The 26,689-nt window shown below is 38.3% G+C and overlaps 2 protein-coding genes across 5 annotated transcripts; one reads left to right on the top strand and one right to left on the bottom strand.

Annotated features, from left to right (window-relative positions):
• Window positions 1–981: 981 nt before the first annotated feature.
• si:ch211-63p21.2 (FH1/FH2 domain-containing protein 1) lies at window positions 982–14,805 on the bottom strand. 2 transcript variants are annotated; one of them, XM_047386665.1, is made up of 9 exons: window positions 14,684–14,805; window positions 6,082–6,222; window positions 5,748–5,930; window positions 4,041–4,160; window positions 3,794–3,955; window positions 3,446–3,708; window positions 3,125–3,350; window positions 1,494–1,602; window positions 982–1,397 (listed from the first exon to the last, which is right to left on the bottom strand). In XM_047386665.1, the coding sequence occupies exons 1-9, from the start codon at window positions 14,753–14,755 to the stop codon at window positions 1,369–1,371; spliced, it is 1,305 nt and encodes a 434-aa protein (XP_047242621.1). In that variant the 5' UTR covers window positions 14,756–14,805; the 3' UTR covers window positions 982–1,368. The 2 variants fall into 2 exon arrangements, with proteins under 2 accessions (XP_047242621.1, XP_047242620.1); XM_047386664.1 differs by lacking the exon at window positions 14,684–14,805 and adding an exon at window positions 8,155–9,122.
• si:ch211-63p21.1 lies at window positions 14,205–26,689 on the top strand. 3 transcript variants are annotated; one of them, XM_047386666.1, is made up of 7 exons: window positions 14,205–14,239; window positions 14,700–14,801; window positions 16,429–16,518; window positions 16,798–16,872; window positions 21,573–21,643; window positions 21,744–21,915; window positions 24,372–26,688. In XM_047386666.1, exons 2-7 carry the CDS (start codon window positions 14,733–14,735, stop codon window positions 24,579–24,581), a joined length of 687 nt encoding a protein of 228 aa, XP_047242622.1. In that variant the 5' UTR covers window positions 14,205–14,239; window positions 14,700–14,732; the 3' UTR covers window positions 24,582–26,688. The 3 variants fall into 3 exon arrangements, with proteins under 3 accessions (XP_047242622.1, XP_047242623.1, XP_047242624.1); XM_047386667.1 differs by lacking the exon at window positions 16,798–16,872 and having other exon boundaries at window positions 24,372–26,689; XM_047386668.1 differs by lacking the exon at window positions 16,429–16,518 and having other exon boundaries at window positions 14,209–14,239.

Raw genomic sequence — 26,689 nt, 5'->3', positions numbered from 1 at the left:
GGCATTCCTGTCTTCTGATTGGTTCCCCCAACAGCAATGTTTGAGCAAGTCTTTCACGGATTGGCTGCCACGCTGAACACACTTGTCTGTCAACAAAGACATCTGCAACCGCCTGTAGTCTGACGCAAGTGACGGCGTGAGAAAGTTTTGGTCAAAAACCTTGACAGGAGACACCAGTCACTAAATGCTACGCTATTCCTGAGTTTTGGAAATGGGCTTCATTAATTTAAAATTTGAGCTTTATATTATCCAGCTTTATAACTGGGTAATTAGGTTAATTTTTATTTAAGATTTAAAGCTCAGATTCAACACATATTGTCCCTATATGGTTTATTTCATTGCCTTTTATATATATATATATATATATATATATATAAAAACACCACACATCAAAATTGGCTTATGACCCAGTTTAGACTAGAAGAAGAGAGGGAACAGTGCTTCCAAGAATATTTGTATGATTTAAGACAAAAAGAGTCATACTGAAATAGAGGGATAAATAGGGAATGTCATGATAGGCTTTATGAGGGGTTCCTCTTGTCATATTTATTGGCTGTACTGCTTAAGACTGTCTCTCTACAAAATTGGACCTCTGGTTAAATGGAGATCTAGATGTTAGAAATGAAATTAGTTACAAAGTGGCTCAAGGACAGTAGAGTCAACATTTTGGAGTGGCAATCACAAAGGCCTGATCTCAACCCCCTAAAAAAATTATGGTCTGAGCTGGGTGGCCTACAATCCTGACTCAGTTACACTGGTTCTGTCAGGAAGAATGGGCCAAAATTTCAGCAATACTGGGAGAAGTTTGTATAAAGGTTCTAAACATGATTGACCCATGTCACACGGTTTAAAAAACAGTTCTACCAAATGCTACGGAAAATTAACCAAACGTCTGACTTAGAAGAAAACATGTTTTCACTTTTCTGACATTTGGTAAATAGAATTACTTTTAATAATAATTACTTGCATAAAACAGAAAAACTTCAGTCAGATTTTGTGTCTTTTAATACAGACTATGCAAACATCTTGATTTAACTGTTGATGGTGAAAAACTGATTGATATCAAAACAGTTAGCATCAGCTTTTTAATAAACGTCCGATTTTTTATTAACAATTTTGTAGCCTAAAAAACAACAGGAACATTAGTGTGGCCCATGCAAATTACAAAATTAATCCTCAACTCAAAGTTTTAAGTGTGTTCCACAAAGGTTTACTGCAAAATGCACTGACTATTCAGTGACAGATTACCAGAATTTCTCTGGTGTTGCAGTGACAGGTTATGTGACAACCAACCCTGGTCTACCCCTGAGTGACAATGCAACATCTTAAATAACTTTCTCCAGGGACTAAAAGAGAACATCAGCAAGGTCACAACTTCAGTTTTCTTGAAAATGAACCTGAAAGTGAAACATATGAGCACTCATTATGACACAAATTTTATAATCTCATAAAATTAAGGAGAGAAACTGATCAAGAAAGCATAACAAGCATACCTTGGAAGTCAGCCATCCTTCTGCGGTTTCGTGGTAAAGTTGCATTCATTCTTGTAATGGTCTCTGGTGTTCTCAGCACCTCCTCCAGCCGACAATGTTCATCGCTTTCCTGCATGGTGGATCAAAAGGGGTTTACTGTGATCTCATAAGGATGGTTCAGGATAATTTTAAATTAGGTTCTGTTAAAAGATCTTCAGCCGTTAATATGGCTCTGGGTCAATTTGCCCCTGGGTCATTTGTTGCCATTTTATCCCTTTGTATTTCTCTTTTGTACCTGAAAGAAAACATTTCATACCAACGCACATAACCAAATCAGTTTATTTCTTGTATTTTTGATGAGTTATGGAAATAAACAATCATAAAGAACTGAAATTTAAAGCAACCCGCTTCCACTGATCGTAGTTCGGATCTCTGTAAAGATCACTTGAGCCTTCTAAAATATGACATTTGACCTCTGATATAAAATTAATAAATATATAAAACAATGGGATGGGGTTGGGGCTAAAAACCTTACATGCTGTAGAGAACTCTCTAGGCACCGTGACCAGGCGATGAAGGGCCACAAATAAAGGAGACTTCTGTTGTCTTAAAATAAAACATCAATTTAAAAAATTTCATAAAGCTTTTTATGAATTGGATTAGATAAACCTTTAAAGAGGAACTAAACCCCAAATCAAATTTTTTTTGCAGATAAACTATATAAACAGGGCCTTAAGTGCGCTATCTTTGTTACTGTGCTTTTTTTTTTGAATTTCATGTAAACTTGTTTAATTCTGAAATATTTGTCCTAAAACTGTTTTAGTGCTTCCCTCTTTGGGTTGAATGGTGGTTACTGCAATTGAATTTTCCTATTGGTTCAGACGGTACAGCTTGGTACATGCTTATGTTACAACCCCCCGTGTTTGGGCATAAAACCATCTCACTCAGACACATTGGGGACAGAGTTATTCTTTTACATAGGGTTTAGTTCCACTTTAAGCTGTCATGTTTTCATTCCACAGATTTTTACAAACAAGCCAATGATTATTTACATGGGATATGGAGGTAGGAGACGTTGCACCACCTATATTATTTCTTTGTGAAACATGTACTGAGAACATTGGGTGGTGTAAATATCAGTAAAACAGCATTCCCCTAAATCTTTGTATAACATTTTTCTTTATACCGTTTTACCCTTTTTACACAAGGGCAGGCATGTCTGAATTAATTATTTCCCTGTCATTTGTTGGATTTGAACCATTAGTATTATAAAGTTGTTTTGATGGGGAAAGCTGTACTAGTTCTGTTCTCAGTAACGTTTCACACAGGAAGATTATTAGTGATGCACCACCACCAACCTCTCTTTCCCATGTAAATTTTCATCTGCTCTTGTGTAAATAACTACCTAAGGCAAACAAGATGACAGTTACAAAAAAATGTGACGTTTGTGAGATTAGTTGTTTTAAGACATTTAAAGGCCTTCTGGGACTAGCAGTTAGCTTTAAGTTTTGGGACCAGCTTATACATAATGAAGACGCCAAGAGAGTTTTTTTTTTACTGCAGATAAGATATTAACGGCTTATACCTGTCTAACCAAACTTAACAACTAAATGTGTAAAACGGTTTGGTGTGGAAGCGTTTGAAAAAGCCACCTGTGATGCTGGAGGTTGCTGACATTTCCTCCTGCCCACAGGTGTGCTGGGGCCTGGGCTTTTGGCTCCACTCTTCTGCTGCTCACGCTCCCTCTGCAGGAGGACGGCCTGCCTTGTGGACCTGTACTCCAACGAGAAGTTGCTGATGGTTCTGCAGAAGTCCTCTGCTCTGGTGTCTCGCACCATGGTTCGAGAGTAACCCAGGAAGAGGAGGAATGAGTGGAACCTTAAACAGCCAAAAGGTGTCAGGAAAAATGATAAGCTGTAACTCATAGGCGAAGACTTTCACTATTTGGTTTGTGTTAAACATCTGCATCGTGCCTGTTAATAACTCGACGATGGACTGCTCTCAGGACCTTCAGCCTCTCCTCGCACTCTTTCAGGATTTTGGGGAGCCTGTGACGGATTGAACCCTCTGGAGCAAACAACTCCACGTCATCTTTACCTTTCCCTTTTTCTCCTTTTCCACCTTTTCCTCCTTTCCTCTTTTCCTCAGTCCTTGCCAGAACCTTCAACTGCTCCCATGATGCTTTGCACGTGGCCTCTAGCTGAACTAAGTTGGACTGGACCTGAGAGTAGTCACACTGAGATGGGGTAAATGTTTGAGTATCAAATGTGATTTTGTTTAAGTAATACCCTTTTTTTGTCCTTATTTTTCAAAATGCAAACCTTGCCAGCTTTAGTAACGGCAGTGATGTCAGAGTAAAGGTCAGAGGATTGTGGGTAGAGCTGCAGCAGGAGCACGCAGACGTGGTGCAGCAGAGGCTGGCGGGTATGCGTGTCCCTCACCTGAGACAGCTTTCCCAGGTAACTCAGTTCAAAACCACGTGCCTTGAGGAGTTGAAATCTCTTGTCAAACATTTATAAAATTAAACAAAGGGTGTTAAAAATGAAACTAACAGTTTTACTCCCTCACCTTACAGCCGTTGAGAAAGTTACCGATGGCTAACACGGTCGCTAGAATACACCTGAAGGTCTGGCTGGCTGCCAGCTGTTCCATGGCCAGCTTTAGGTGAAAAAGAGGCTCAGCAATTTCCTATAAAATGAATAAAAACACATATACAGGAGATTGTGTGAATTAGAAAGCATACTGCGTCTTACTGAAGTAGTTTTTGTTACCTTACAATCAAGGATTTAATATGATTGACCAACACAGAACGGTTCCTCATTGAGAACTGCTAAGAAAAGGACACGTAGTTTTTAAATAGTTTCTCAAATGAAAGCGGTGCAAGCATTTGTAAGTTCCCCTGACTTTAGCAGTTGTGCACCAAATTGTCCCAACAGCAAAGATAGGGAAGAAAATGATTTGGTCCGATGAGACCAAAATGTAACATTTTGGACCACATCCAAAATGCTATAGTATGCACGGGAGAAAACTAACACTGCACATCCCCTTGAACACACCACCCATAATGTGATACATGGCAGGTATCAGGTGGCTGCATTATGATGTCGGGATCTTTTTCTTCAGCAGAGAAAAGGAAACTGGTCATTAATGATGAGAAGATGGATGGAGCTAAATAAACACCAATGCTTCAGGAACTGGTTAATAGCTAAAGAGGATTTGTGACTGGGATGGGGGTTCACATTCCAGCAGGTCAATGTCCTTAAACATACGACCAGCAGAACAACCTTTCACTGGAACTACAGCTGCAATGTTTTGGGATATGTCTCTAACAGCTTTGTACTACAAACTGAAACTTTGCCTATTCTTATAAGCAAGAAAGCTCCAGCTCAGTCAAATTGGACGGAGAACCTCAATTTTTAAGTGTTCCCACAGATTCTCAGTTAGATTTAGGTGTGGACTTTGACTGGACCATTCTATTGCATGGATAGGGTCCGATCTAAGATATTCTAATCCAGCTCTGGTTGTATGCCTAGAGTCATTGCCCTGTTAGAAGGTGAACCTCTGCCCTTTTAATATCTAATATGTTTTCTTAAAGTCCTCTCCTGCATGTAGCTCCATTCACCTTCCCAATAGCTCTGACCGGCTTGTCTGTCCCTGCTGAAGAAAAGCATCTACACAGAATGACGCGGCCACCACCATGTTTCACAGTGAGGATGTTCAAGATGAGGTGCAGTGTTAGTTTTCCACCACACATGATGATTTGGTTCCTGTGTTTTTCTGTTTGCTCTTTGCAGGTTGTTGCTAACAGCAAATTGAACTTCTTATGGATTTTTATAACTGGGTCTCTTCTTGCCCCTTTACCATCAAGGATATATCTGTTGAGTGCTATCTCTATTATCCATTAAATTACTTCCGTAGGCAAATGTTTTTACTGGATTTTATTTAAAGGTAACAGAATAAAAGGGGTTAAATACATATGAATGACTCTTCTTCCTAAAGGAACCATGGATTGTCTTTTCTTTAACTGTACAGTTATGAGCTTTTTTGTTCGTCTGTATATAAAACACGTTGTGGTTGAAGTATGAAAAGAAACTTTAAGGGTATTTTTTTTTTCTCTGCAATGTAGGTGAGCCAATATATATATATATATATATATATATATATATATATATATATATTTTGTCTTCTGTCTTTGGAAGAGAGAATAAACAGCAGTGGTATGTTTTCATCAGTCAAGGTGACATAATCATGGCAGGCATCAGTGTTTTCATCTACCTTCTCTAAGGAGTCATAGTCCAGAGCGAAGGTCCAGAGCTGAAGTCTTGTACTCAGGTGAGGGATTTCTCCCAGAGTGAGCAGGCACAGTTCAGCCTGGGCCAGGGGAGAGTGAGGCTTCTGGGCCTTGGCTTCGTTGATCAGACAAAGCTCTTCCTCTGTCGGGATCAGAGCTTGAAGTCGCTGGTTTAGAGGAAATGTGAAAATAGATTCAACTCAAACACGTGTCTTGCAACATTCTCCTGTTATGCTGGAAATAGCAATTTAAATGCCCTATCAGAACAACAGCTTAAAGGTTAATAAATACAGAAGGTCAATGGCGTATTTTCTGTACCTGAATGTCCTCTCTGTCCAGCACACTGCTGTCCATGCTGTAGATAGCAGGGGGGAGGAGGCGAGGAGGAGGCAGGCTGCTCAGGGCAATTGTTATGATGTTACTGCGCTTCATGCCCAGCACTGAGACAGATGACTGCTTCTGTGGAAGGGCACCAGGGTTATCAGGCTGTTATGACAAAATACCATGTTCTTTCATTGGCTATGCTTTGTGTTAAAAATTTCCTGAAAAAAAACCCATCACTGTTTATGAATCTTTAAAGCATGAATTACTATTGTTGTGTAATGAAATGAAAATTATTCATTAAATCCCTAAAACAATGACTCTTGGAGAAAAAATGTAATACAAGATTATAGAGCTTGTTGAATTGAATCCAAAAGAAAAAGAAATGGTTAAAGATGATTGTAATTACAACTTATGTTCCATTTTGATATGATTTTTACTAAGCTGACCTAGGTTGACTAAATAAAGAAGATAAAGAGATATTTTCACTGACCAATTGATTCTAAATTAGTATACAAAAGTCTTAATTCATCCATTATTTTTTCACATTTTACTTTTTAATTAGCAAGACCTCCATGTAACGCTTTAAAGCAGTATTGAGGGAGTACTCATGTTTTCTGAGGAACTTTCAAAATCTTTCCTTGGACTTTGGCTGCGTTTTCAGTAATGTTTAGTTCAATGCCTCACCATTTTCAAAGGAATGTTTCACTGTAACTGTGATCAGTGAATCATTCAGCCATCCAAAGGGTTCCCAAATGTTCCAGTGTCAACATAACCAAGCAGACATAATGTAGGAAACAATCAACTTTATCTGTTAACAATTTGTTACTAGATGTCTGTTACAAAGACATATTCAATAGAATATGCTAAACCTTTTTCAGATCAAATGTACTAACAACTTTTAAGTAGGAATTAAACATACTTTTTATTAAGCCCACATTTCTGTTGGAACGTTTTTTTATTTGTCTGATTACTGCACATCTCTATACTTCAAACTGGTCCTCTACGCATCGTCTCTAGTTGGTCCAAAATGCAGTTGCTTGTCTGCCGACTGGTACGAAATGGAAGGAGCCTATAATCCCAGTGTTGGCCTCTCCACGCTGGCTTCCTGCTACTTACAGGATCCACTTTTACTGTTTGTTTTTAAATCACTAAATGGCAGAGCCCCTTTTTACTTATCTGAGCTCCTATTGATTCATGCTCCTGCAAGAACCATGAGGTCCAGTTCAAAATGGATATCATCCACTCCAACGTCTGAACTCAAATCTGGAGCCTTCTCTGTGACAGGTCCCAGACTCTACTGCAGACACATTTTTATGGACTGGCTTTTAGCACATGTTGACCTAAAAATATTCATTTTAACAGCTTTAGTCGCTGTTGTTTAAGTTATTTTAATTGTCTTATTGTATTGTTTTTTCTTTTTTTTCATATTTCTGTGGCATCCTTAATGTGCATTTCATTTATTTTCATTACATTTTAGCTTGTAAAGCACTTTGTGCAGCATTAGTTGTTGGAAATGTGCTAAACAAATAAACTTGACCTTGATGTCATATTCTAATCCGTAATGCCGGATTCTATAAAATGTGTTTTACTCCATGAATTGAGTTACTGAAATAAATAAACTTTTCAACAATTTTTCTAATTGACTGCAATTTATTCCTATTTATTCAGTTAAAGTAATGAAAAATACCAAACATTCAGTCATAAGCATAAAACGTGTGTCAGGAATCCCCAGTTATAAAGGGTAAAACACACCGGTTAGGTGTGACTCAGTTTTGTTCTGTGTTCAAGCATCATTGCTGCCAAAAAGTCACCCTTGGCTAAAGTCTATTGATATGTTCTGTCTTGGTGAACTTCACTTTGACCCGTCCAGTATTCGCAGATGGTCTATCATTGCTACATCAAACCCTCAAATTGTATACATTATACTTACTAAGTTGGCTGTTTTGGGACTGTACATGAATGACCTTAACACCCCTTGCTGCCTTGTCCTTTTAAATTGACAGAAGGCATTAAAGTCTTGGCCTGAAGGGTTTTGTAAAAGAGGGTATCATTTCTTATCATTCTCACCTGCCGCCCAGAAACCACAGTAAAACTGGTGCTGGTGGCCTTAGACTCAAACAAGTACTCCAGGCGGTTTGTGTCCAATTGCACTGGCTCCAGTCCGGCCCATATAGTCTGTTTCCCAAAGCGAGTCATCCTGGGAAGCGGGGCCAGGTTCTGGAGTTCCCTCCAGTGAAGCTTCAAGGTGTGACCTTTAATCACTTTACCTTTAGAGGAAAAAGACAAAGGTGATGCAAGAGGAGGAGGTGGAGGTGGAGGAAGAGGTGGTGGAGGAGGTGCCAAGGACAGGTGTTGACTTGGTGGGGATGTAAGGAGTTCCTCGTCCTCTTCGCTGTCGTCCTCATCCCAGAGATCAGAGAAATCCAAAGTGCTGAGACAAAGGCGCGCAGCCGGTTTAATGATCGTGTCCCAGGACTGGTCAAAATTCCAGGTCAGGTCCTCGATTTGATCTGATTCCTTCATTGATTTTTTTAAAGTAATAAATGTGTTAAAAAAAAAAAACAAAGAAGTAATTTTTTCTTCTTACTCCAAAAAGCATACCTCTACCGCATCCTGGAAATAAACAAGGCTCTTTTAAGTTCTATCAGACCATATTTATTTCATACCTTACGATCCTCATAGAAACAAAACTCTTCACTTTCCTTATTTCTCTGCTCACTGTGCAGTCAGACACCACCTCACCGACACTAAATCTCCATCTGAACATCTGCGGATGCTTTGCCTCACTTGTCCACCACAGGAGCGCACAACTCCCACGCCCAAAATCCAATTTTCTGAGTCACCTCTGGCCGTTTTTCACTCCACCGTAACCTGTAATTGCCTCGGTTGTCGTTTTTTTCCCTCAGATTTGAAGCACCGTGCTCTTGTGAGCCCTGATGGGCTGTGTTTAAGTTCTGGTTCTGACTCTGATGAGAAAATTCACAGAATGCCTTTCTTGCAGCTCTTCCAGAACATTCAAATGCCTCGGCAGCTGCCCTCTGACTTTCATCTCTCTGTGTCTTTCCAAAAGTGACGGCCAGTGAGAGTTTCAGTTGGTGAACGAGGGAGAGGGATGCACCCGTTCATCAGATAAGGTTTATTTGAGCTGCGCCCTTTTCCTTAATTTCCTTATCGAGGCTGAATCTCCTGTTTGTGTTGGTATCATGGTGTATATACAAGCCACTTTATCTCCTTCTTTGGATCTGTTACTTCCATCCTCTTTAGTTGACACACACAGAAGTGCACATCTTGGTTTAACCTGTTTCCTCTGACAGTTTTATGAAGACATATTGTTGTTACATATTTTTTAAGAAGAAAGGTGAACTTTTTATGTGCAGGGTTGCTCCAAAAATGCTGAAAGTATTCTGTTGAAAACAATTTGGCTACAAACAACGCAAAGCCATTTCCTTGTCAGTTCTAACTAACTGTATTGAAAGAACACGATGCAAGGGACACAGCAAACACAGAGGAAAGAGGTGCTCTGGTCAGAAGACCAAAACTGAACGGTTTGGCCAACCTGCAAAAGGCCATGGTGGTGGCAGCACCATGCTCTGGGGATGCTTTTTTTTTTCCAGTGGGGACAGGGAATGTGTTGGATGGAGCAGACATGGCATCCTGGAGGAAAACCTGTTTCTGGGTGCAAAAGACGAAGGTCCAGGGCTACGCAGTATGTTGCAAATATATTATCAGTGTGCACAATATTGGTATTGCACAAAACTGTTAGACATCAATAGGTTTTTGGGTATTACATTTCAAATGTTATAAATTCGCACTGACACCGATAAAATATTTTGCCGCCTTACTGCAGTAGATGAGACCAGTTGTGAAAATACTTTAAGATGCCATACATCCATGCTGAAAGCGCTCTAAAACACACAGTATGTTGTGTGTCCTCAGAGGTCGTCTGCATGTTCCACAAGCAGCTTTAATGAGGATCCCTCCCTCGGCCATTAGGCCTCCCCTGATTACACTTTATCTCACTCACTGGTCCTGCTGTCTACAGGCGGCAGCAGGACTCATGGGAGAATCCAGCCAAAATGAGCTCTATTTGAAAGGCTTAATATCGTTTAAGCATTTATTTATCAACAGAGCATTTTAAAGTCTGCTGCCAAGTATACATAGTCACTGTTTGTCTTGGGAGTGTTCAGAGTTTCACTTCTTCAGCCTCCCAAAGACAGTTTAAAATAACTTTACTCCCAAATAAACAGCAAACTTGTTTTGGCCAGGCTTCAGTTAGCTCCCGATAAGTGTAGCTGCAGGGATTTGGTGATGATGTGGTACACTTGCCAAAAGGGACACGTTTTCTTTGGGATCAGACAGACAATTTTGGGATGTGAGCAGCCAGGGATGTTTCTTGTCTCTGTTTCTGTGTGTGTGTGTGTGTCAGTAGCTGTGTAAATAAATGCATGCAACTCTTTCTTTCTTTTCTGCTGCTCCTCTGTGGGTCCCACCACGGCTACTGGACTGACTATAGGTCGACTCTAACAGCTCCAAGATAGAGATCAGGGCAAAAATGACATGTAATTGCTCCACATTTGAGAGGTTTTTTTTAAGTTAGGACCAGGAAACTGAGCTTTGATTTAGTTAGAAAGGTCAGCTTGTAGTGGGACGCTCTTACAGCACATTAAATCTAAGAGGTTTAGTTTTCTGAAACCCATGCATTAGTCTTAATTTTTTTGTTATGATGCCAATATAGTTAAAAAGTCATTCACCTTAAAAGCTTTATGTGTCTCCACAGTGAACAATTTGATGGCGAGACACGCTCACACGACTCAACACTCACTGTGACTGTGCACCATTTTACTCTAGGCAAGTAAATGTCTCATTTTTCTCAAAGACAATAACATACCAGTGTACCACATTGCCTCGCAGCACATATTCAATGCAACAATGAAATGTTGACAGCAGTGGTGACCTGCAATTCTTTGTCCAGTAGGTATGCGCCTTTCTTTGGAGGAGATTATTTAAGGGCTCACAGAACCACTTTTAAAATGTTATCCATAGCAAAAGTGGAGGAAATGTAACATTTCAAGCTTTTTTAACCCTTTTGCAAAGGCCTTGCATCAGATGTTACATTTTAACCCTGTCTATTTGAAAGATACACCTTTCAGAATTTGCTTAGAATTTGAAGGCACAGAACTTTCCACTCTTATTGGCAGTCCTGGTAAAGGGTTGTTTAATTGGTAATCCACATCTTTCTGTTTTTCTGTGGAATAAATATGACACAACACAAAGGCCACCTTCAATCGATTAGGGGCAACAGTGGCAGGTTTAAATGGTGGGTTCCCGGTTTTAACCCCTGCCCCGTCCGTCTCTGTCGTTGCGTCCTTAGGCAAGACTTCACCCGCCTTGCCTGCTGATGGTGGTCAGAAAGCTTGGTGCCGCTGATTGCATGGTAGCTTCACTTCTGTCAGTCTGCTCCACCTGTGGCTACAATGTAGCTTACCTCTGTCAGGCCTGTCAGGCTTGACAACAACTCAGGTTTATCTTTCCACCAAGCACAGCAAGCCGGATGTGATGGGGGTGAAAACAATCTCCAAAAATAACTTTTAGAAACTTGCTTTAAAAAGTGGCATCTTGGAGTCACCAAGTCTCCATATCAGTCATCAGATGCAACTTGTTTGGTTTGATGATATCATCTGCTTTCTCTCCATGAGCTTCATGAGGTGGTCACCTGAAATGGTTTTCCAAACAGTCTTGAAAGAACTTCCCAGAGGTTCATTGGGAGACGGCCAAAGATTAATATTTCTGTCATCACAGCAAGGGGCATCTACTTTAAGCAATCTAAAATATAAAACATAGCCTATAATTGAGGGACTGGTGATTTTGTTAAAACAATTATGAGTCAAGATATCTTTTTCCCGTTCAAATTAAAGGTTGGGTTTTTCCAATTTCCTCATTGTGAGATTATGGTACTAAAATGAAAGATCAGTTACATTATTATTTTACACTTCCTCCTTAAGGGGCGCCAAGATGTGTGGAAGGGGCTCTATATCAAGTACTAAGGCTTAATAAATAAAATAATACCTCATTGCATTTATTTAGGTTACATCTCTCTGATACCCATATTTGGTTGACGATCTGAAACATTAAGGCGTGTCAAGAAAAATGAATCAAAACAAACAAACAAACAAGCAAACTCCCGGCAGGGAGTCGAACCCAGGACCTTCTTGCTGCATGGCTTAAGTGCTACCCACTGCAACACCGTGCAGCCCATAAACAAAAGTTCTTTAATAAAATTAATTAACTTGTTAGCTTTATGAATTCACAAAATTCATATTTAGTTATGTACATTTAAAAAAAAATTTAATAAATAAGTGATGAGCTTGGTATATGTCATTTTTACAGATGATCTAAGCAATATTTAAGGTAAAGAAGTGGAACAAGGATAATAAGAGTTTTATCTTTTTTGTAATTTTTAAAATCAAATTCTTGATGTTTACATTGTATTGCATGAATTGTATGATTTTCTTTTAGAACCTAAAAATAATCAGAATCAGAACTCTTTATCAGAATTACAAATACAAATACAAATAATCAAATTTTTGTAGAAAACGTTCTGATACAAATGTTGTCCTATCAACTGTTTTTTTACACTAAAGAATCCATAAACAAAAGTTTTTCCCAAAAATATTTCATTATGTTGAATCATTTAAATCACTCGGATGTAACACCAGTGACACAATAGCATCGCTAAAGGATATTAAGCTCTTAATTTGTGAATTTTTTATTTTAACAGTTGGTTTACATTATTTATGGCTAACATTTTATTTAAACCAGCTCAATCATTCCTAGCAATACGATTCACCCGTTTTAAAATCTTTTATCAAACAACTACTTACTTGTTTTTAATAGAACATTTTAGTCATGTCATTTTGAATTATGTCAAACATTTAAGTTATTTAAAAGCAAATTTTAAACCTTTTAAACTGTATTTTACATTTTTTAATAATCTGTCATGATATGATCTTTGTAGACTACATTGCTGTGTAAATATGTTAGGTAACAAGTGAGAATAACATGATTGAAATCTAAAATAAGCTATCGTTTTGTTTTTCACCATACTGATAATGTAACATCCATGGCGACACCGATGAAATTTTAATCAAAAATATAGAATTATGTCTACATGTCTGCCATGTGTCTCGTAAAATTATGAAATCACTTAAATAATTATTGTACATTTTCATGTTGACTATTTTTACATAGACTGCTAATCAAGTTAGACATCTCACCGACTTCTTTACCCAGCCAAAACTTGCAACCAATGCATTTTTTCACAGTAAAAGCATAATTTTCTTTTGTCATGTAACACGAATGAGGCCATTTGGGGTGGCAAATATGTCTTTAATATTATTTCAAAGGGACATGTTTTTACAGTTTTATTGTTCTATTTATTACATATAGGGATAAAATATAAAAAGGACCTTACTTAGCGTGCAGTTCTGCGAGATCTCTCAGAACTGTCATTTTATTTCCTATGGCCTTTCTGGGGCTTAAGAGATCTGATTTATGTATAAAAAAAAGTGAAATATTTATCGCTAGGTAATCAAAGTGACAGGGAGATATAATAAATATCATTTTAACTATTACTAAAATAAAACACTTATATAAATAAACGTTTCTTCAGCGAAATTATGTGAAATGAAGATGATTATAAGGTCAAATTATGTGAATTACTGGCCTGCAACAATACACTTGTGATTAGATTAATATTATTTTTTTGAGGGGGGCAATACTTTAGTTACAAAAGAATACGTTAAAAATGCATTACACTGTGAGAGGTGAAGAAGTACCTGTCTCATTATTTTCAGCTGGTTTTAATGTCAGGACGTTGCATTTATTTTGAAAGCCCCGCTGAACGGAAGTCGCACCAACCTCTAGCTGGCGCTTCAGCGTCCTTTTGGTGTACTGTGAGTGAGCGCCTCTGTAGCTGCTCTCGCTGTCATCACGCAGGGGATTTGCCACAATGTCAAACCCAGGCGACCAGCGCGAGCTCATTGCTTCCCCGCGCGACAATGACACCCATTACCGCGTGCACAGGCTCGCTCTCTAATCATAAAACTCATCCGACCTTTCATGGGTTTATTCTGTGTCCTAGGATGTTTTTCGGGTAGGATGGGCTACTCTGCTCTTATTTTCTTATATTGTATAGTTGGGACATATCTGGAACATTCACTATTTATTCAGTAAATATATATTTGAATGTTCAGGTTGTATTATTTAGTTGTTCGCGTTCTTTCTTTGCGTGAAAAGTTCCCAGGTTACGTTTAACATTGATGCTCTTTGGTTATTACGTAACGGGAGTGCGGACCCTGCTCAGCTGATGTGAGAGAGGTGCTGTGATGAGATGATGTGATGACAAACCTCTGATACACTACCCCGCTGTCTGCGTAAAGGCAGCATCACTTCTACACCAATGCTGTTCTTTTCCCATTCTCATTGTAAAAGAAAAAATGCAGAGAACCCAGAAAAAGGCAGCCTTTAACTACAGTTAAAATAGTATTAGCATAATTTTCATAGCTGAGTAAGGCGAATAAAAGTTATAGTTTCTTACCCTATTCCTCGTGTAGGTCCATGTGAGTGTTTGATCCCGGTCAGAGGTCATGCTGCGGAGGGAGTCTGACATCCACAGCCTGTTTACCTCCGGAGAGACATCCGATAATGACTGTGAGGTAAGGCTCGAGATCTCGATTTTTTTTTTTTCCTGCGCACAAGCTGGTTTTAAGAGTACCTGGATTTTGGTTGACATTAAATTACATAAAAAAAAGAGATGATAAAGTCAGCTAAAAGACCTAACCTAACAAGCTGGTATACTGACAGAACCAACTTAGCATTTAATTAATAAAAGAAAAAACAATTGCATGAATTTTATTTTGGTAGATTTAATTTAATATTTATGGTTAAAAAATATGTATGTTTAAAGGTCATACGACCTTATGTTTACTCCTTTTCCTTTTCGGTTGTGTTCAGCCAAGATGCTCACCAAAGTTATATCCATTTCATGGCCTAAATTCACAAATATGAAAATAAATTAAAAAAAAAAGAGCAGAGAAAGCAGCCAAAAGAGTGATGACATTAGGTTTAACATGACAAACTCGGGTATGAATTCATAGCACAGTGTTCAAAAATTGTGATAGCAAAGTCTGTCTGTGAGCAGTACCTTGGAAACCTAACAAACCGCCACCCGATGGCGTAATTTAAAAGCGCTTAGTCACAAACCTAGTCTACCTGTATTTCACCACAGCAGCAAATGACTATTTGTGATAACACTGTCATTTGAAAACAACTCCAAGTCTGACCCCGATTGTTGCTCTAATTTGGACAGGAATGCTTCAGTACCATCCTCCCAACATCACCTAAATAAACCCTACTTAATTAATTAGTAATTCAGCTAGTTGTTGGGGAAGTCTCGTTTTTGTCTCCATATAATAAGTACATGATCGCAAACAACAGCTACAGTTGACACTGTGGTCTGGCTGCTGACTTTGTGCCAGAACAATCTGTTCAAACTATAAAATAAACTGCGTTGCCTCCTTGTTCCTCAGGTTTAGTTTCCTTCCTCCCTTAAATCCAGTTTTCCCATTGTTTCATAATACTGGGGTGAAAAGTCTTTCCAGTGGACACACCGTGTCTGGTGATGAGAAATCCGTCTTCCTCTCCAGGTTGCTTCCATTGTAGCTCACTTGCATTTCCTGTATAGATGATCTTTGTAACAAAAGTTATCACTTCACCTTTTTTCTGTGTTGCCAGTAAAGACCACACACTGTTCTCTGCTCAACACCACACACGACAAATACGAATAATGGTTAATTCAACATTTTAGGTCAAGTTCTAATGAAATGTTTATGCAGGATTTATCACTGAAACAAATGAGTCAATGTTGGATTGTGCACATTATTGAACATTGCAATGACAAACTAATATACTTGAATAAGATTTTAATAATTTGTAAGGTAAATCCTTTTTGTTATGTAATCTACAAAGAAATGTCTTTTATGAGTGGATTTGATGTTAATTACTTCCTTGACTTAATTACCTTGGTTTTTTAGCATTCATGATTTCCATGTCTGGCGGAGGCAGTTTAATCAGCGCCTGCTTTTTAGCTCTTGAAAATATAAGTAGGTGGAAAAGGTTACGTCACAGAGCCATTAGGAGATGCATAATTTGAAAAGTTTGGGAAACAATATCTTAGAACTTCCTTCACGTAGCTTTGTTAATCTGCTGCTGGCAGGCAGTAAAAGGGATAAGAGGCATCAAAGAGTCAACAGTTCATCCTCTCTGCCTTTGTCTCTGTCTCAGATGGGGGCGAGTTGTGAAGAGGTAGAGATAGTGTGTCTGTGCGAGGCTGGTCCCTGTACACTTTATTCAGAAGCACACGCGCCTACGCTGGTGAGTGCTCAGGCTTCCCACTTAAGTGTCTGTGGCGGTCGCTCAGCCCGCTCGGAGGCTTTCTCTAGCTGCAGTTGTGCTGTAAATATGCGCCTTTAGCCTCCTGCTGACCTCTTGGTGTCTCTGTTGCTGCTTCTGTTTCTGTACAGTATGTTTTACAGGAGCTGCGCAGAGCTGACAGCTGTCATGTGTGTGTGTGTGTGTGTGTGTGTGAGTGCTTTTCCATGAAACCTTTTCAGGATCAGTCACTCTGCTGTCTTCTCGCTTTTCTGTCGTCAGGACACTCTGCTATGTGAACACTGTGGAAAAAACAGAGTCATGTTAACCAGGTACTCTGAGGGATATGGCACAGAGGTAATATGTGACATATGTATGTGTGTGTTTGTGTGTGTTTACTGATATCAGTACTGTGTTTTTAGGCAGCTAATATAGGAAGTTATAAAGCATCCTATACACTGAGCTCTGTAGATTATACTGTGTGAGTTCTAAAAGGTTCCAGCGTGACAGATGTACAGTGCTTCAAAAAAGTATTAAAGCCCTTGGTATTTTATCACATTTTGCCAAATAACACGTTTTTAATGAACAGATATCTGGGAAGTATCTCCCGTTACTCTGTGGGGATGCTTTTCTTCAGCAGGGAGAGAAATTTGGTCAGAGTTGATTGAGCTAAATACAGGATAACCCTTTAAGATGCTATGAGAACTGAGGTTCTTCAAAGCATTGAGAAACAAATCATGACTTTCAGATTTTTATTTGTAAATCAGTTCAGGAACCATCTATTGTTTTCCTTCCACTTCAGAATTCTTCACACTTTTGTCTCAGTCTGTCACAGAAATTAGCAATAAATAAACTGATGGATTTAATGTTTCCAAATCTAAATAGGCTGTGCAGTAAAAATACTTGCAAAGCCCTGTGCATGACTAAGACCAGGGTCCACGTTTGCTAAATGACTGATTGAGAGAAGTTTCTTACTCTATCAGTGGAACTAGTCTAACATATCGACTGGGCAATAAATCACGCTGATATTTCCCATTATTTGAAATACAGATTGACAGTGAAGTATCACTCTGTGCACTGCTGATGCAAGACTTCAGTCAGCAGTAGTTTAGTGAGCAATGAGTTCCAACCAGCAGATTTTCTCATCTGGACCAGGTAATCTCACTTTTATCTGTAAAAAACGATGCTTGTGAGTCACCTGAATTGTCTCCAGCATCAGATGTCTGGAGGCACAGAAGGACAGAGAAGCAACTGGTTCAGTCAGCCTATCGCACATAGATGTTTCACACCTCAAGAAAATGGCAACTATTAAATCCCAGTTGTAAAAAAACCCACTTTGGCCAAAAGGGATAGGCAATATGGGTAATGTTTGTGATATACTCAGAAAAAACATTGTGAAAATGATTATTCATCCTTCATTAATAATGCTAAACTCTAATTAGTCAAAGCCCTTACTGTTTGGGTATAATTGGGACTGTTAATGTTGCTGTTTTAACTGTTTTTACACTGTTAGACTCATCAATAAATGCTGTGTTTATCTTTCCAAATATGAGGTAACAGCTTTTTAAAAATTGTTTAGCATTATAATTGTGCCTGTGAAAATAATTGCATCTGATAATGGATTTTTATTTTTTATTTTTTAACAATAATTGTGATTGTGAGGGTTTATATTTTTAATAAATGTATTATATTTATTTATTTTATTACTTTCTATTGGTACTATCACAATAAGAAAGAGGGCGGCATATTCTTATGAAAACATGCAATAATGTTTGCATATGTCGCTATGATGATATAACTTGCAATAAATAAATAAATAACTAGGAGTCTTAAGGTCTCTCTGCTTTGGATTCATTGCACACCTAGACCTCAGATAGTAAGTATTCTTTCAAGCTACTGGCAAAAAATACGTTTAATTTTTTTCTATCTCAACAACATGGTTTTATTGAAAATGTTGCATCTCGCTGCATTTATGCAATGACGGTTTTGCAGATTTTTTATGACTTTACTAGAACATCTTAATGCTCTTCTAAAACGTCTTCTGCTGCATTAAACAGCAATCGCACATATATCGCATTACCTGAATGCTTGTTACTTATTAAATGAGTTCATATTTATTGCACTTCAGGTTGTTGACATTTATATTGCATATAGAGATCCTGCAACTATGCTAAACTTGCGATATATTGAGCAGCCCGAAAAAATATATTCTTATCCAAATGTGCATAAAACACATCAATCAAATCTCTCATTGAGTTGTCTGTTGGGCTTACTGGCATTTTTGCATGATTTTCAGACACATTTTTCATTCTAAGCTTAGACCACTTTTAGACCAGTCAGTTTTGTTTGATCTGAACCTAGGCAAAGTATAAATCCAGGCCACATATAGATGTAACTTTGGCTTATGTCTAAATGAGGTCCATGTGCAGCCTCAGCAAACAAAGAAGGTCTGTTGCTGAGCTGCGTCTGGCCTCTCATGAATCACCAAATGAGGTGGCACATCCTGCAAACGTGAGCTTTCATAGGTAAAGCTGGCATTGTCGAATTAAAGGGGAAATGGGGTGGAACTCGGCAGGATTGATGTGACTAACTACAGACACTTCCTATTCTAACTCCCTGGTTACCCAGATGTCTCAAGCTGAGAAGCTCACTTAGCTGTTGATAAGCCAACCTCTACAGCGCAGTGCCTACTTTAGTGGTCCAGAGTAACAGGTTGACTTCAGCCACGCCATACCATCACAGTCTTTTCAGGATTCACATTGAGATGGCCCAATTGCATCTCAGTCCTGTGATTTGCAGAAATTAATTAAAATTTTTTATCCCATCATGTGCCATTAAATAGGCTGTGTAGATTAGGGTTGTGCAAACGCTTTTCTTCAAGGGTCCAGAAAATGTCAAGTTTAAAATACTGGGGGGGGGGGCCTCAACATTTTGATTAGATTTTTAAATTAAAATTGCAAACATATATTTTTTTTCATTCTTACCTGCTCAAAAAGAAACTAAAGACAATATTTTAATGAAACAATGAGCGTGGTCCTTCAGTAGGAAGGGAATCTGTAAATCATTGTAGATTACTCAGGTTTGCTTTCTTATAAAACGACAAAAAAAATTCATTTTGTCGGGTTGATTGTTTAGATTTTGTGTGTGGGTGTGTATGTGTGTGTGTGTTTTCAGCAGCAAGAACAATATATTGGTGTCTCTTGTTTTATTCGGCCAAGTAAAAAAAAAAAAAGTGGTGCTCCCAAGTCTGCTTTGTAGTGAAAGTCACTGGATGTTTGTGGTCATAATTACTACCAAATTACATTGAAAACAAAAGACGTGGTTGATAAAAGAAAACATTTTGTGTTGCAATTTACATTTTGCATTTAAAGAAGATTTAAATTTGTCTATTTTTTCAAAGGCCTTGAAGAATTGAACATTGCACCCTGACTGCCTGCATCAACCACCTGAGCAGGAAAACCAAATTAAAGCCATTCTTATATTGTTGTCAAGGGCAATTCAAGGTCTACATCGTTATGAGGGCAGAAAATGGCTGACAGGCTGCACTTTCCACACTCTTTCTTAGGTGTTCTTCCAGCAAAGAAATAAAAATCTGTGAGTTATCTAAATGGTTACTAGTCCAGAGGAGTGTCTTAGGGGAAGGACCCAAATGCAGAGCATAGTAGAAGTGATTAAAGATTTTAATAATTAATGGAACTTACAAGGAGACCAGCACATGGAGCATAGGCAGAGAAACAGACAATGACATGTCGCATATGGCATGGAACAGAGTAGTAACGGGACAGGCAGGCAAACAGTACAAAACAATAACAACCAGCTTATATACAAGGAGAGAGTGAAAGAGTGAGAAAGGCAGGGCAAGCAGGTGAGGATGCAGAACAGCTGAGACCAATGAAGGCTGAGAGACCTGAGGGAGAGAAGAGTAATGAGCAGAATGAGAGCAGAGAAAGACACAAGGAAGGATATCTAACAGAATAATAATGCAAACATGTACATAAACCAGAAGCTAAAACAATCACGAATAAAATGAGAAAGGCCTAACAATAAAATGACCTAAATTAACACAGATGAAAACTAAAACATAGCAGCGGATCGTGACAAGGAGAGTAGTAGGAAGAAAAAAAAAAGTGGTCAAACACTTTATCATGCTGCTGTCTAATGATAGGTTTATTTTATGTAATAAATGCAGCTGGTTGTCTATTATAACAGTGTGTTGTTTGTTATTAATGTAGTCATGACAAAACTCAATGAAACTCAATGAAAAGAATCAGAAAGTGTCTAAGATGACGTCTGACATGATTCAGAATACTGAATAAGGACTCATTTCCCTTATTTCAGCTGCTATTCAATCTGTACTCTTCAATATGCTCCATAGACAAAAAAAAAAAAAAAAAATTATAGAGGGACTTTTTAAAATAAGCAGATAAAATATCAAGAAATAACATAAACTTCTTCAAATTCTTTTGCTTAGATACCAACAGAAATGCTGTGCAGTTTGGATATAACTGATGGACTAGAGTCAGCTATGCTAATCTCTTTGGAGCAATCATTATTGACTGCTGTATAAATCGACCATGATGCGGGTTAGTCAGAACAACTGCTCCTTGGTTAAAAATCTTTAGATCCTGACTGCACTGACATTTCAGAACAAAGTTAGTTAAAACCAACTCTGCTGAACAAACTACTTCAGAGCTTTTGTTTGAATGATCCCAGTAATTATAGCAAACCTTCCCTTTGAAACAAAAATGCTGTGCAGAAGTAGTTCAACCTTTTCGGATGTTCATTCACCTGTTCCAGAGACGATCGATACCACTGGGATATAAATAGGATGACATTTATTTAAGCCGTGAGCTCATTGGTCATAAGAGGCGTCAGCTGCTTCATGCATATTAACAGAAGTGACACAATGAAAAGTCACACATGAACGCATGCGATTAGACACATGCCATCACCACATGGTGTTTTTGACAGCTAATGGCCATGATTCACTGAGTTTCTAATTGAGCAACAGCTCACATTTTGAATGTAATGTATTTAAATGTTTCTCTGTTCTGCAGGAGGAGTGTGCATTATCCGACCCTCAGGGAGAAAGTGATGCAGACGCTGACATAGAAGACACAGACTGCAGGTTGGATGGGCACACACGCCTTCACGGACTTGTTCAAACATGTTGCTTGGCTTGTACTTCTTTCCTTATGGTGTTTTGACCTTAAGCCTGATTGGTTCAGACTCCAGGAGCACAGTTCTCTCCAGCGAATCAGCTCGCGCAGGCGCAAGCGTCCTCGAGTGGCGCGTCAAGACACCACGGAGAGCGAGGACGACGGCGGGCGGAGCCACAAGACCCATCGCTGGAACCTGCGTCTGAGTCCTGACAGGGCACACAGCAAGACCATCCTGGAGGTAGAAGTTAAATAATTAAGCCTGTTGGTGTCATTTAAAACAAAATAGTCCATAGGTGGTGTGGAACTCTCCTATCAAGTTTAACATACAGCACCTTCCGCACTTTAGGGGTATAAGAAGAATTCCAGATTAAGAAGTTGCTTTTTAACAGAAAGACAATGCCACAACTATTGACAACACTCTTGTTCTTTGTAGAACCTCTTGTTTCCCAATAGGACTGCACTTAGTCTTCTTTGACATTTCCCAAGTGTGGATGACCGAGAGATGGATCTTTTACCATTCTTTCTTTACATAGTCTCGTTAGATTGTCTAGAGTCCTGAGTCCTCTCTCTTGTTCTCTTCTGGTAATGCTATGTGAGTTCTACTGTATTGATTTGGCCTCATGTTTGTGATACTCGTCCAATGATGACCCGTTTTCAGTTCCCTTGCTCACCAGTTTTTATTTAACATGTCCTGGTATTTCAGAGTCAATGATGCCATGTACTCTCGCAAGGTCCCAGGGTCTCTGGAAGAACAATAGGCCCACAGCATAACAGATCCTCCATCTTATTTAACACTGTGCACAAGGAGCTTTTCTATCATATTCATTGTTTGATTATAGGTAGATCAACCTGGAGTGTTTGTTACTGCAAAGTTGAACATTAGTTTGATCTGACCAAAGCAAACAGCGCCAGTTGAAGACCCAGTTGAGTTCAGCACAACTCCGTATTAAGATTTGTGATAATAGGCCAGAAAAGGATTTTCCCAGTAGACAGTCAGCGTTGTGCCAATGCATCCTTCAAAATAACTACTTCTAAACTCAGTCTAGCCATGTTAAAATGAATTCACTTACATTCATCATTCACCAGTTAAACATTTTGTTTGTTCATTTATCATATTTGTTTATGTAGGTCAAGTAGCTATTCAACAACTAGCCTATTGATTATGTCATCCCCTAGAATCTGTAACCTGACTTGCATCTGTTTTATTATCGCTTTTTGTCTTTGCTTATTTTGTCTTTGTTCTCATTGATCTTGTTTTTTTTTTTTTATCAGAAAGCAAAATGAGTTGGAAATTTGGACTGAAAGAGGGTCCATTTAGACCCTCTCTACCATCCTGTCAGCACAGATGAGATTTGGCAACAGTTTCACACCTTAAACTGTTATTCCTCAGTCGAAAACACATAATAAACCAGAATAAATAAACCAGAATAAAAGTCAGATACTGAAAGGTGAAGTTGTCTTGAAAAAGGGGCAGAAGCAGGTACTGCTCAGCGATAACATCAACTACGTAATGTATAATTATATATATTTATTACTATATAATAATACATATAATTTGGTCTTATGGGAGTCAAAACAATATGAGATTCCTGTTAATTTTTTTATAAAGTCCTAGATCTATTTAGTCACATCAGATTACAAAATCTTCTATCATCCAATATAAAGGTAACGTCTTTCCTGCGACGACACATAACGTTTCTGTCTGAGAGAAAAAACAAATAATGCAGCTGCAGTTTGCTCAGCTTTTCTTTGCAGTTTGTCTTCAGTTTGTTTTCCTACATTTAAAGAAAGGCAAAAGAATTAGAGTCAAGTTTAAAGTGAAGGGACAGGCTGGCATTATCAATATTGTAACCCCTCCAGATACTGCAAAAACTGGCTGTGTATGTGCAACAGCTAAACCGTACACACACAGCAGCTACCAATCTCACCTTGAGGGAAAATGTTGCTGCTCTTTTCTGCATAAAATATCAAAAGAGTTCCCCCTATAAATCTGGGGTTGACCCTCGGATAGAGTGCTATTACATGACGCCAGGGCGAGGTTCGCTCCCTTCGAGTTCGTCATGTACAGCATAATCTAATTCAAAGTTCCAGCCTTGTGGCTAAAAGAAATGGGTTTTGTTTTGAAGAATATTTCTTCAACAGGGAAACAGAAAGTCATGGTTTATTAATTAAACATTCCGAGACATTTTGATTAACTTACATAAAACTAACTTGAAAATGCTTCAGTTTTATTAATTTTATATGAATTCTTGGGGTGTCTCTTATTGTTGCACTGGTAATTTTGTTAAATATAGTCACTTCCTAACATTGCATTTTTCTCATATTAATGGTTGGTTATTTTTCTTCACTCTCTGTGTGAAATTATGCTACCAAAATAAAATCTAGCTATTGTATTATCAAACCTACGGTCCAAGTTGTTTTTAATTGTGTTCTGTTGCAAAATTGCTGTAATGGTGATTCATTTTGCGGCTTTTACTGAGTCTTTTATAAGAAATGTCTTTGCAAATAACATTTTTGTAATTGGTTTGATGTGAACGTTTGTTGGTCTCTAAAAACGAAAAAGAACATTATAGAAATAAACAAAGAGGAAGCACTTCTTGGTCTTTTATTGGGGTAAAGAAACAGCAGCAAATACATTCAGATACAACAGAACAATCCCCTTCCTTTGTTTTTTTGTTTTTTTTTATCTTTCAGGAGAGTGTTTCACAGGTGAGGCCGCTGATCATCACTGGGCCCAACGTTGAGAAGCAGAAGAGTCCAGCAGGTCTGCCCCGAGGTTCTAAACTGATGTCCCTGTGGCCCTCGTCGCTCTCTCTCCCCGTCAAACTTCTGCTCCTGCTGCCTGTCTCCCTCTCCCTTGTCATGGTTATAATCTCTTTCCTGCTGCCCAGGACCGCCACATGACATAACATTCTGTTTTCCAAACATCACACAAATGTCATCATGTCTTATAATGTAATAGATAGCATAAATATTTTTTATTTTTTTAAATGAGGAATATAAACTACAGTAGAAGATAGTTAGAATTGATTTTTTTTCTGTTTAGGGCACAATTAAACTCCTGAAGGATGTTAAACCCGTTTTTGCCAGGTCTTTTCACTGAGCATACAATCACAGCTAAAAGTAAAATACAAACTGAGTTCTTGGCTGTGTCTCAAAGCTCACCCTAAGTTTCAGTTTCTCACCCCCTCGTTTGTAAAAATAGACCTCTCATCTTGCGCCGTTGTAATGAGCTGCAAGAGCGATATGAGTGGGGGGTGGTGGTGCAGAGAAGCACAGGAACTTTCAAATAGGGTAATAACACACTCAGTAGGAAAACATGTGAAATGCTGCTACACTATGCAATTCCTCCATTCCTCCTGCAGCACTGTGAGTGCTCTTAGAGATCTTCTGCCTGGTTGTGTCCTTGGCCCCCATCCCATAACAGCCCCCCCCCCTGAGGAGGGAGTATCTTCTGGGACCCGTGGCTCTAAATAGCGTGCAACCCAATTTAAAAGGCAATAGGAGCTGAGATTAGACATAGCGTCTCTGATGTATAGTCTACAGAACATGGATTTTCTTTTTTTTCTATTGTTTAGGGAAATAGTTTAAACAGCAGTCCATCTTTGTTATTTCTTCATGACAGAATCTTTCTGTGTTTATAGTGAAATGAGCTGACCTCAAAACAAAATAAGCTTTTTGTGAAAGATACTGTAACGATGTACAATACCTTCATATACACCTAGTTATTCCCATAATGCCAACATGACAAATGTTGATCTTATTTATGTGGGTTATTGTATAATTGTTTAGAAAAACTGAACTTGACAATCAATCACACTAATTGTTGCAAGCTGAAATGCCTTTTTGGCTTCTGCACTGTGTTATATTTATTTATTTTATTATATGGTGTTCTTTTAACTTATGAGTGATCTTTGAACTTTTTTGTCCTACATGACAGGAGAGAGAAGTGGATGTTATTGATATCATTGTGTTGTACTGTATTCTAGTCCAAACTGTGAATAAGTTTAGTATATGAAACCCTTATAGGTTTTCTACCCTGGTGTTTTCCCCTCCTAAAGCTTGCTTTTCTTCCAGTGTATACTGTACGTACATTCATCTTTGTATATCATGGGGCAATAAAAGATCAATAAAACTAGATTGTATTTTAACAAAAAGATGTTGTGGGGGTCTATTAATAGAACATTTTTTTTATTGTTTGAAAGGTATTTATTGAGCAATATAAAAACATAATATTTCTTGTTGGAGCGAGGTCTGTGAAGTGTAAGCTATTATTTTGGGCAGCGGATGTAAAAACATGAGGTTTAAGCTTGAAAAGAAGAATGTAAGTAAGTAGTTATTGAGGTGCTATGTTGTGTCACCACATAAGGACAGATTGGCAGACAAGATGCAGACGAATTATTGGTGCTAATCCCGCATTCGCATCTAACGGTGACTATTAGCTAATGCCGTTTAAGTTAGCGTCTGCTTTGTAGATTCCTATTAAATATCATATGAAAGGGAGTATTTAATGCTGTTCTGATGTTAGGACCATGTTAGAATACAACAGGCTAAAATCAAAAATATATGAACTACTCAGACATCACAATATTTTACACTGATTTGGGATTTGTTAAACCTTTGATCTAATTCCTACAACTAGAGCATTGAGACTTATTATGTAGCTTTTCTCTACCACAGGTGAGCTGGGTGTATTGTTATACTGGCAATATTTCTACTTCTTGAAGGATGGAGAGATATACTAATAGGAATAATTGTGATTTCCATTCTTTGAAACACCCATTCATTTAAAAACATATTTAGTTGGTTGCACTTGGAAACTTCACCATTAGATGTCACTAATTCTAAGGCACAGTCAGTTTGGGTGGCTCAGGCCTAGATTTAATTCATGATTTGGTAAGAATTTCCTCGAGAAGCAGTGAGAAAAAAAAAGTTGATATTCAAATAAAAATTTAAAAACACCTCCACAGAAACTTTTTAAAGCAAGTTATTGCCTTTACTGAAAGAATTGT

Source organism: Girardinichthys multiradiatus, chromosome 14 (assembly GCF_021462225.1).
Source record: "Girardinichthys multiradiatus isolate DD_20200921_A chromosome 14, DD_fGirMul_XY1, whole genome shotgun sequence".
NCBI classification, from domain to species: Eukaryota; Metazoa; Chordata; class Actinopteri; order Cyprinodontiformes; family Goodeidae; genus Girardinichthys; species Girardinichthys multiradiatus.
This window is presented reverse-complemented; position numbering and strand designations above follow the sequence as displayed.

What these genes read in the sequence shown, in the direction of transcription:
- si:ch211-63p21.1 (XM_047386666.1), top strand. Translation starts at nt 14,733, where the DNA reads ATGCTGCGGAGGGAGTCTGACATCCACAGCCTGTTTACCTCCGGAGAG. An exon ending in ATAGAAGACACAGACTGCAG is followed by an intron (nt 21,644 to 21,743) that starts GTTGGATGGGCA and finishes TGATTGGTTCAG; the next exon opens with ACTCCAGGAGCACAGTTCTC. An exon ending in ACAGCAAGACCATCCTGGAG is followed by an intron (nt 21,916 to 24,371) that starts GTAGAAGTTAAA and finishes TTTATCTTTCAG; the next exon opens with GAGAGTGTTTCACAGGTGAG.
- si:ch211-63p21.2 (XM_047386664.1), bottom strand. Translation starts at nt 8,610, where the DNA reads ATGAAGGAATCAGATCAAATCGAGGACCTGACCTGGAATTTTGACCAG. An exon ending in TGGACAGAGAGGACATTCAG is followed by an intron (nt 5,931 to 6,081) that starts GTACAGAAAATA and finishes CCTCTAAACCAG; the next exon opens with CGACTTCAAGCTCTGATCCC. An exon ending in CATCGTCGAGTTATTAACAG is followed by an intron (nt 3,351 to 3,445) that starts GCACGATGCAGA and finishes TGGCTGTTTAAG; the next exon opens with GTTCCACTCATTCCTCCTCT.